Source organism: Mustela nigripes, chromosome X (assembly GCF_022355385.1).
Source record: "Mustela nigripes isolate SB6536 chromosome X, MUSNIG.SB6536, whole genome shotgun sequence".
NCBI classification, from domain to species: Eukaryota; Metazoa; Chordata; class Mammalia; order Carnivora; family Mustelidae; genus Mustela; species Mustela nigripes.
The window spans coordinates 56,001,209-56,012,937 of NC_081575.1; the positions used below are offsets into that span (position 1 = coordinate 56,001,209).

Here is an 11,729-nt window from a genome sequence, read left to right on the forward strand (position 1 = left end):
CTGTCCATGTTGCTACAAAAGTTGGGTATTCATCTTTTCTGATGGAGACATAATACTCCATAGTGTGTATGGACCACATCTTCCTTATCCATTCGTCTGTTAAAAGGCATCTTGGTTCTTTCCACAGTTTAGCGACCGTCCTTCTTTTCACTGCATCTGTATCTTTGGGGTAAATACCCAGTAGTGCAATTGCAGGGTCATAGGGAAGCTCTATTTTTAATTTCTTGAGGAATCTCCACACTGTTCCCCAAAGTGGCTGCACCAATTTGTATTCTCACCAATAGTGTAAGGGGGTTCCCCTTTCTCCACATCCCCTCCAACACATGTTGTTTCCTGTCTTGCTAATTTTGGCCATTCTAACTGGTGTTAGGTGATATCTCAATGTGATTTTGATTTGAATCTCCCTGATAGCTAGTGATGATGAACATTTTTTCATGTGTCTGATAGCCATTTGTATGTCTTCATTGGAGAAGTGTCTGTTCATGTCTTCTGCCCATTTTTTGATATGTTTGTCTGTTTTGTGTGTGTTGAGTTTGAGGAGTTCTTTATAGATCCTGGATATCAACCTTTTGTCTGTACTGTCATTTGCAAATATCTTCTCCCATTCCGTGCGTTGCCTCTTTGTTTTGTTGACTGTTTCCTTTGCTGTGCAGAAGCTTTTGATCTTGATGAAGTCCCCAAACTTCATTTTTGCTTTTGTTTCCTTTGCCTTTGGAGACATATCTTGAAAGAAGTTGCTGTGGCTGATATCGAAGAGGTTACTGCCTATGTTCTCCTCTAGGATTCTGATGGATTCCTGTCTCATGTTGAGGTCTTTTATCCATTTCGAGTTTATCTTTGTGTATGGTGTAAGAGAATGGTCGTTTCATTCTTCTACATATAGCTTTCCAGTTTTCCCAGCATCATTTATTGAAGAGACTTTTTTCCATTGTATATTTTTTCCTGTAGGCCGTTGTTTAATGATCTGAGCCACCCAGGCACCCCTCTCTGTAGCTTTTGTTCCCTGAAGCTTTCCACACAACTTTAGAGGAATAAAATTAAAATGGTGACCTCCCAATCTCTGGCCCCAGCACTGAAATCTCAGAGCCCTACTCTTCAGTGGGCCCTCATAGAAAAGTAGTCAATCACTCCTGTCTCCTGGGTTCTGCCTGCACTCAGTGCTCACCCAGCCTATGAAGAAGCATTTCTATTTCTGGCACAGGGCCCTGCTTGGAGTCTCCAAATCTAGCACATTCCTGCAGTGTGCACCCAAGCTGCTCCTCTCAGGGGAGGAAGAGGAGTCTCCCCAGATCTGATGCTTGTTGAACCCCTGCTTGGGAGGCAGTCACCCGATAGTGTGGATCCTGGTTTATGGCTACTCCTTGGCTTATTCTTTACAGCCAACTTCCAAGCTCTGACACCTGGGAGAACCTGCCACACTCAGGGAACCCTACTCTTTCTGTGGCCCCAAGTGTTCTGAGACCACACTGTTCTAGCTAAGGTTCCACCCCCTACTTAGCTACCAGAGTGACGTTCCTCAGTGGAGCAAACTTATTATAGTTCTGATTTTGTGCCCTACTGCTCTATCACTTGATAGTAGCTGGCTGAGAGAGGTTCCCTCGCCCATGACCTATCTTCCAATATATCACCTCAGGTTCACTTCTCAACATGCCCTACCTTGCAGAAAGTGATCATTTTTCTGTCATAAAGTTGCTGCTATTCTTTTCTTCAATCTCGTGTTGAGTTTGTAGGTGCTCAGAATGGTTTGATAGCTATCTAGCAGAATTCCAGGGACAAGAAAAAATTTAGATCACCTACTCCTCCACCATCTTGAACCACCCATAAGAAAGAAATATTTTAAGACAGTTTGAAATCATGAAATAACTCTGTGAAATGAATCATACTGAAAGTTAAAAAAAAGATTTTCAAAGCATTATATTTCACAGGGGATTATAAGAAGCTAAGAGGAAAAGATGCAAAATACTAATATCAAATATCAAATTAGTTGTTTAGAGATTCTAATGGGAGCTTAGCTCTTGAATATTATTGGCTAATGAAACGCCCTCTTCCACTTGGGAAAGTTATAGCTTTGCAAGGAACACACAGAGAGACAGGGAGAGGTTATCTATCTGTCCACTTACAGCAATGAACTAACCTGAAGTTTGTAGAATGACACTGACATGACAGCTAGATTTTCCTTATATCCAGTTAACCTTGAATTTTAAAGTCATATTGGAAAATGTGTTTTTAAGCCACTCCCAGTTTGGTAAATATATAGATGCTTCATGCTTCATATGGGAGAAATGTATGTGTAAAACTTGAAATCAAAAAATATTTTCAATTATTTTGAATAAAAAGTTGCCTAATTTGATCTTCATTTCCTGAGAGTGGTCTACCACTAAAGAGCTGACTGCCAAGTTCTAAATCTGGGTAAAACTCAAATGTCAGTCTCTGACTCGGCAAGGAATCCAGTTTAGTTGCTGCAATCAGACTTAACCTACCCTTAGGAAGAGAATGTAAGGCATTACCATGACATTCTGGAGGAAGTGCTTCCTATGTTCTTTTTGTCTTTAATCATTCTTGGTCAGCTTCTTTGAGAAACCTCTAAAAAAAAAATCTTTCCAGAATCAGCCAGCATTTGGGATCACTTCTAACCAGGTAGGTAGATGACTTCTTTCAATTCAATGAGTATTTACTGAGCAACTAACTAAAAGGGTGTTCAAGCAGTATTGTGCTAGATACTATGGCATATATCAAAAAGTATGACTCAGAGTGATGGGAGCTCAGCAATGGCTGCCCCGCAGGAACACAAAGAGCTGTTGCAAAGCTGGTGAGCCAGGGCCCAGGGCCTTCACTATCTATGCTGCAGTTCCTGACTGGGCTCCTGGTCCTTAGAGCTTTTATATTTAAAGTATCCAGAAAAGAAAGGTAGTGAATGCTGGCAAGCTAAGATTAAGTCTTAACGTGGAAGCTTACATTTTAAAGGAAGATTACAAAAGCTAAGATTGCTTATGAAAGCTAAGATTGCTAGTTTCTAGAAGAAAGGGATATCACTTCACAGATAAGAAAAGATATATAACAGAAGAGAAATCAGCAGTTAACTCATTTGGCAGAGACAATAAGGACAGAATGGAAAGAATCTGCAAACTCAGAAAATAAAGAACTTGGAAAAACTCTTATTTGACAGGTTTAAGAGGTATGGGAAAGGGGCACCAACAGCCCAAAGAAAATGAACCTTATTTCAGTGCTCTGGCAGGGCAGGCAGCAGAAAAAAGAAAGGCAGAAATAAGGTATAAAATGTCACTGAGATTACAGAAAAATAAAAGAACTAATGGGGCAAAATGTGGCATATAACAACTGGAAAGGAAGCACTGTTTATGGGAGAAGAAAGATCTGCCAAAATTACAAGTCTACCACCACCACCACCTCTAACTCTTTTTGATAACATTGATCTAAAGAGAACTTCTAATGTGAAAATCAGTGGTTCCACCTATTATCATCTTTGCACTTTTGTGAATAGAGATAGACACAAAGCAGGTGATTGACTTACTGTTGTTCACAATCCTCATTTTATTTCTCTGTTCATTGAAGTGAGTTATATCTATACATGTTCTTTGTGAAACATTTGGAACTATACACATAAGCATAAACTATAGGAAAAAACTACAATTCCATCACCAAAAAATAACATGATTAATCCATTAATGAAGTCATTGTAGCATTTATATAAAAATATATACACATACTTATCAAGACATAATTTTTATAGATAGTTAATATTTAATCATAGATGTAACCATTGTTCTTTTGTTCTTTTATTTTTGCCTCTGGAAGTAATGCAAGCATAATAATCTAGTACATTTTTATCTACAACTCTGAGGTTTGTGTAGTGTAGACTCCTAGAAGAGAAATTACTGTTCCAAACTATATAACATTGATACAGATACTTGATATGAATCATTAAATTGCTTTTTAAAAAGTATTGGCAACATAAAAGAATGGCCATTTTATCATATCCTTATCTATCTTCATATATGGATTATTACAGTTTAGAAATTATTGCCAGTCTCAAGAGTGATAAATGATAATCCTAGTTATTGAACTTGCTATTTCTTTGTAACTGGATTTTAATTTTTTTTTCACATTGGATATATTTGGCTACTAGGAAGACAAACTTTCTCAATATAGCTTTCCTGTGGAAAGAGTTTAGAATGTAACAAATACACATTATGGTTAACTGCTTAATGGAAGTTACTATTCAGTCAAGATCTAAGATGAGTATTCTCATCATATAACTAACTTCTAAGAAATAAGAATAAATCTTGATTTGTTTAAAATTGTAAATTATTATTACAACTTCAGTATTATTATAACATAGAAACAAAAATTCAGTCTGTGATCAACTTGCTTTTTTTTTTTTTTTTTTAAAGATTTTATTTATTTGTCAGAGAGAGAGAATACACACAAGCAGACAGAATGGCAGGCAGAGGCAGCGAGAGAAGCAGGCTCCCTGCCTAGCAAGGAGCCCAATGTGGGACTCAGTCCCAGGACCCTGGGATCATGACCTGAGCTGAAGGCAGCAGCTTAACCAACTGAGCCACCCAGGCGTCCCTGCTTTTGTGGTTACCAAAATGTAGTTACATTTTGCAGTACTAAATAAATGTTCTCTCTCAAGTTAGATTGATGAAGAAAAACACATTTTTACCTAGCTGTAGTATATGGTACCACTGATGGTCTTACAGTGTTATTGAACTTTTCTCTTTGATAGTAACTAAAAGACCTCTCTCCTCTTCAGTTTCTGGATTGAAGATTGAATCAGTAGTTATAATTTATAAAAATGGTCCCACAAACTAAAACATTCTGATATTTTCTTTATTTTCAACTTAATACCATCACTTAAGAAAAATTTGTCATAGGACATCTGGGTGGCTCAGTTGGTTAGGCATCTACCTTCAGCTTGGGTCATGGTCCCAGGGGCCTGGGATCAAGTCCTGTATTGGGCTCCTTGCTCAGCAAGAAGCCTACTTCTCCCTCTGACTGCTGCTTTCCCTACTTGTGCTCTTTCTCTCTCTCTGACAAATAAATAAAAAATTTAAAAAGAGAGAGAAAGGAAGGAAGGAAGGAAGGAAAAAGAAAAGAAAAGAATAGAAAAGAAAAGAAAAGAAATATCTTTCTATGTCTGGTTTTCCAGATAACAAAATTACCTCTGAATTTTCATCTGCATCTAAGCTTATGTCACATGAACAATAATTTAGCATTTTTTCTGAAGTAGAACAATAGCATCTTCACAGCAGGTATCATGTGAAAAATATTTGTACCTCTGGCATACATAATTGGTGATTTCTTTAGCAGCTTTCTGCAAATAAACTATTTTCAAGTGTTTACTCAGCCTTTTTAACATGTATCAGTGCTATCATGTTTTTCTTGAATATCCTGATAAAGTAGTTCTAAAATCTCTTATATGTCATAGTATTTGTCCTTGGCTAAAGGATGATCAGCCAGCATCTTATATCCTCACTTAGAGCCAGTTTTTCTATTAATTATGTTTAGCTACGTTTACTTTCTATGCACACAACTAATAAAACATGCTTGCAATTTCTGACTTACTTGTGCCCTTCATTGTGTGTGTGTGTGTGTGTTTTCTGTCAACAACAGTTGCACAGCATTTGTTAGAAATGGAATTTTTTTGTCCTAGAAGTGTTTTCCCAATCAGGTACATTCTATTATTTGCTGTGAGACCCAGCAAAGTACACAAGTAAAGCAAAAACAGTTAAATTCATCAGTTTACTCTGCTGTTATAATTTAAAAGGTTTTTATCCAAATGTCTGGTGTATAAGATTCAGAAGTACCATATTTAATAATAGAACTTACTGATTTATGCCCTGCAGATTGTAATTTATGGAAACATTTTAGAAACATATTTTCTAAAAAGAATTTTTGCTTAGAATTCACAATTTTTGCAAATTCCATATACGTTTTGAGTTCAACTACTAAAATGTAATCTACCAATTATTTAAACCAGATTATTGTGTCAATTTTTATTGTCATTAATACAAATATATAAGGGATTGTCTTCCTAAAGAATTCTTGCAAAATCTTGTTTTGAAGTTTGGGCAGTCACTCTAACCCTTTATTTTCTTCATATTTTCTATATACCTTATTATGTTTGGGCTGAATATATTTATTGTGAATGTTGCATATTTTGAAGTTTTTCCTTCCCTTAAAATTTTGGTTTAGTAAAATTGACATTCTGCTATCAATTCGCCCTCAAATGATGTGACAAATTTCCAAACAACTTTTTTTCTTAAAAATGTCATGGGCTAAATGGAATTAAATATTGTTCCTGGAAGTTATTTCGTTTAATGTTATGCATTTTAATTCCTAAAATAAATGTTTTGGAGACAAAAAATGTATTACTTATTATTTTTTAAAGATTTTATTGATTTATTTATTTTAGAGAAAGAGTGTTAGAGGGGCAGAGGGTGAGGGAGAGAATCTTAAGCAGACTCTGCACTGAGCATGGAGCCCAATGAGGAGGCTCCATCTCACAATCCTGAGATCATGACCTGAGCCAAAACGAAGAGTCATATGCTTAGCTGACTGAGCTACCCATGTGCCCCTCCTTCTTTACGCTGAAGTTTACCTTTTCAGGGTAGGGAGAGGGTCCTGAGAGAACAAGATTTATATACATAAAATAATATGAAAACAATTTAATATAATGGAGCACAGAGAACTAAGTTGAACTATCTTGTTAGCTGGTATACTTTCAGTTTTCATGGTGGTATTAAATCTTGAGATGGGGGCGCCTGGGTGGCTCAGTGGGTTAAAGCCTCTGCTTTCGGCTCAGGTTATGGTCCCAGAGTCCTGAGATGGAGCCCCACATCGGGCTCTCTGCTCAGTAGGGAGCCTGCTTCTCCCTCTCTCTCTGCCTGCCTCTCTGCCTGCTTGTGATCTCTATCTGTCAAATAAATAAATAAAATCTTAAAAAAAAATCTTGAGATGGTTTTCAAAGTGTGGGTAAGATTTGGATACACAGCAAGAAGAAAAGAGTATTCCAAGGAGTGAAAAATGTAAGACTAGAGACAGGAATAACATAATGTGTGCCCAGGTCAGTGAAATCCCTTATGGTTGGAACAGAGAAAATGTTGGGAAATAGAAAGTGTTACTGTGTGTTAGCATTTTTTTATAATTTATTTTTTATTTATTTTCAGCATAACAGTATTCATTATTTTTGCACCACACCCAGTGCTCCATGCAATCCGTGTTAGCATTTGAAGGTTTTGTATTGAATATTCCCAAGTTAGTAATTCTATGGCATGTAAACATATTATATGATGATATTGACTTTACCAGTTTATCTACTCATGCCTTTATATAGGACACTTTACTTTCTTTAGGAGGCAATCATTACTTCTCTAAGAAACCAACTTCAAAGGATACATGGGCAAGATAAAACCGTGGCATATTCATCAGACTTTCAAAATGTGAAAAATCTATGTATCTTAATGAAAACATGAAGATACTATACTGTACTTTGAATATGACCTTTTCTATTTATCTGTACTTTTTATTTTATTTATTTATTTTTTTATTTTGAGAGAAAGAGAGTGAGTGGGAGGGAGGGACAGAGGGAAGAGAGAGCCATGTTGGGGAACCCAGTATGGGGCTTGATCTCATGATCTTGAGATCATGACCTAAGCTGAAGCCAGGAGTTGGATGCTTAACTGACTGTGCCACCCACATGCCCCAATTTATCTTTATTTTAAAAGTTACTTATCATATCACAGACATGGTTATGAAAATTCATCTTTGTTTACTTTGTAATATTTTCAAATCTTCCATTTGTCTCAGCATACATGATTTTTTAGGGTCAGAGGACGCTGTCAGAGGACAGGTTGAAAATGAAGTAATAAAATTTGAAGTCCATTTGTCATATATATACTTAGGAATAAATGCATTTATAGGACAACTTTGGTCCCACATGCAATATCAAAGGTAGTATGGAATACAATCTAAGTTATTAACCTGCAAGTAGTGTTTTGGAGATGGAAAACAAGGTGATCAGCATTTTTTAAAAGATTTGTACCAAATTACATGAAGCCAAAAGAATAGGTCTTATTTAGGACACTGTTCATAGTAATTTGTGTTTAGGATTTCAAATGCCTTTGAAGTCTATTATTTATCTACATTTGGCCCTTAGCTACTCTTTCCCATGTCAAATTGACTAGATTTTCAGTCCAAATAATAACTGGAGGGAATATAAGAAGAAATACATAAAAACATATTGAATTGAGAAGGTTAATTTAATCTAACTTTAATATATGCTAATAAATTAAGCTGTCTTTCACTGAGAAGATGCAAGTCCAAATAAAATTAATTATTTTATGTCAGTATAATTCAAATAATTCACATGTACTTTTCCAACAGAAGAGTAAGCCATGTGGTGATAATAGGCAATTTAGAGATTTTGGTTAACTTGTTATGTGTATGTGTGTGTGTGTGTGTGTCTGTGTGTGTGTGTATATATATATATATACATATATATATATGTATATATATATATATATATGATGGGCAATTTAGAGATTTTGATGAACTTGTTATGTGTGTATATATATATATACTATGTGGTATATTATATATAGCATATATAATATATATTTATACTTTATACAATATATACATTATATACATTTTTTAAGGATTTTATTTATTTATTTGACAGACAGCGATCACAAGTAGGCAGAGAGGCAGGCAGAGAGAGGAAGGGAAGCAGGTTCCCTGCTGAGCAGAGAGCCCAATGTGGGGCTCGATCCCAGAACCCTGGGATCATGCCCTGAGCTGAAGGCAGAGGCTTAACCCACTAAGCCACCCAGGTGCCCCCATGATATACATTTTCCATAAATTATTTTATAATTTTATATATATTTTTAAATAAATTATATAAATATAATTTTATATAGATTATTCAAGTTTTGCATTCATTAGATCAATTGGATTAGTGAAATAAAATTGAGAATGTTATTGTAATGTTGTTCTTCCTTTAAATTCCTCTCATATTGAAAAATGTGTACCTCAGTTGTAAAGAAAATTTAGTGGGTTAGCTCATGTGATATCTTTGTAATGAGTTACTTGTATTAATAGGTTATGTAACTTTTTCTTATTTGACATCAAAACATCTATCAACTTAGAAATACTTAATGTTGTTTATAATGGTGCTTGATGCTTTCTTCAGGTGATAATCCAAGATGATGGCCCTGAAAAGTTGGACCCCAAATATTTTGGAGAGTTACTTGCTGATCTAAGCCGTAAAAATACAGATCTGTATTATTGTTTATTAGAACATTTGCAGAGAATTGGAGGAAGGTACTGTAAATATATAATATCATTTGCCTTGATATTGTAGTTATCAAACATTTTATGATACTTTGGTATTTTTTAATATACTTTATTTTTTACAGCAGTTTTAGGTTCACAGAAAAACTCTAGTATTTTTTTAAAGTTTTATTTTTAAGTAATCTCTACACCCAACAGGGGCTCAAACTCACAACCCCAAGATCAAGAGTTACATTCTCCACTGACTGAGCCAGCCAAGTGCCCCAAAACTCTAGTATTTTAATGGAGAAATGGGGTAACTATATGAGCATATCTGATTAAATGTCTCATTTTAAGAGTTAATGTATTTCATGAAAATCATCAAAAGAGATCCTATCAGTCCTTTTAGGTTCAGTAAAGAATTCTTTGAACTTTCTTTCATAACATACTTTGATAGCAAATGCAACCTCTTGGACAGGGAGCTCAAAAAATGCATGGCATACTATGACTTGTTATAAGATATTATACTGATGATATAAGATGCAATCCATTGTCAATACACCACTATTCGTCTTCCATTGATTTATGCTCAATGTACAAAGGCCAGAATTTAATATACACTTAGTGTTATATGTTAGAAAAAGTGTTATGTATTATTTTAATATATTACAGTACCTATAAAAATTAAATGTAAATTATATAAGTATCTATATATTTATATAAATATGTATGTTTTATAATTATATACTAAATAATTACATATATTTAAATATATACACATAAATAATTTATCAGTTATTCATGCATAGATGAGAGCATATTATATCATGAAATGAATTCCATAAGCTACGTAATTTATAAAAGTTGTCTTTTACTACACAGTCACATCCTATATATGGCCAACTATAAGACAAATTCTAGGAGAGCTCTACAAATACAGAAAAATATGTAGGATAAAGGAATATTGGTAGAATTTTTTTTTAGTTTACACTTCACTAACTGGATTCCTTTTTTGTGTGTGTGTCTTAAAGATCTTTAATCTCTTATCTAGCTTTTTTCCACTCCATTTATTGTACTCCTTTCTTTCCACATTTAGCTCCATTCTCTCTAACTTTCCTTGCTTTCATATTCATGACTGCAACCATTCTCATACTATCATCCTCAAGTGCCTTACCTTCTTATCTTATTGTCCCTCCCACTTAGCAAAATCCCAATTCTTGAGTACTCTAGCTCTCTTCTTTATTTATTGATTCTTTTTACCACTATCTACTCCATCCAATACATAACACTCACTACTCTCAGAATTCAGAGGGCTCTGTGAAGACTGTTTTATTCACCCTGGTTTCCTTGGGGTTTAGCATGGTGACTAGTTTAGTGTGGTGCTCAATAAACATTTATGGACTATATGAATGTCTTTTTTTTTTAATTTTTTTAAGTTTTTATTTTAATTCCAGTTAGTTAACACATGGTGTACCATTGGTTTCGAGTATACAATATCGTGTTTTAACACTTCCATACATCACCTAGTGCTCATCACAAGTGCCCTCCTTAATTCCCATCACCTATTTAACACCCCCCCACCTCCCTTCTGGTAACCATATATGTTATAGTTAACTTATGAAACTCAGCACACAAAAAATAAATAATCCAATTAAAAATAGGCAGAAGACAAAGGATACATGTATCCCAATGTTTATAGCACCATTATCAACAGTAGCCAAACTATGGAGAGAGAGCCCAAAATCTCCATTGACTGATGAATGGATAGAAAAGACATGGGGTGTATATATATATATATATGAGAAAGACAAATACTGTATTATCTTGCTCATAATTGGAATTTAAGGAAGAAAACAAGAACATATAGGAAGGGGGAGAAGAAGGGGGAAATGAAGTAAGACAGTATTTGTGATTCAGAGCACATGGATTTGACAAAGTTGTTACTCAATAAAGGGTTATAGAATAAGAGTTAAATATATTCCAAATTCATTAGTTTCATACTAATTAGAAGTAGACAAAGTAACTGAGCAAAGGAAGTTATGTTATTTCATAATGATTAACCCAGTAAACGTGTAATCTGTGGTTTTGGAACAACTCTTTCATTGAGGGTTTTGATAAACATACATAGATGACTTAAATATGTGATTAAGCAATACAAAGCCTTGAATTTAATTCTTAGAGTATCTACAGTACTACACACACAAAAGAAATAGAAAGGTGGTGTCTGCACATTACTTTTAAAATTTTGGTGATTTAGACATTCTATTAGAAGGTTGTCAATTTAAGGGGCACCTGGGTGGCTCAGTGGGCTAAGCCTCTGCCTTCAGCTCAGGTCATGATCTCATGGTCCTAGGATCAAGCCCCACATTGGGCTCTCTGCCCAGTGAGGAGAAACAAGATGGGATTGGGAGGGAGACAAACCATAAGTGACTCTT

The 11,729-nt window shown here is 35.0% G+C and overlaps 2 protein-coding genes across 2 annotated transcripts in view; both read left to right on the forward strand.

Moving 5' to 3' along the window:
- LOC132007072 (protein POF1B-like) overlaps positions 1-11,729 on the forward strand; it is a 65,252-nt gene that overhangs the window by 42,608 nt on the left and 10,915 nt on the right. Inside the window, exon 5 of the mRNA XM_059385215.1 lies at positions 9,215-9,345. Within this exon, the coding sequence (XP_059241198.1) occupies positions 9,215-9,345 (131 nt within the window). The remainder of the gene's footprint in view (positions 1-9,214; positions 9,346-11,729) is intronic.
- Positions 9,243-11,729, forward strand: part of LOC132006706 (protein POF1B) — a 44,384-nt gene continuing 41,897 nt past the window's right edge. The window contains exon 1 of the mRNA XM_059384666.1: positions 9,243-9,345. The gene's annotated coding sequence lies outside the window, so the exon portion shown is untranslated. The remainder of the gene's footprint in view (positions 9,346-11,729) is intronic.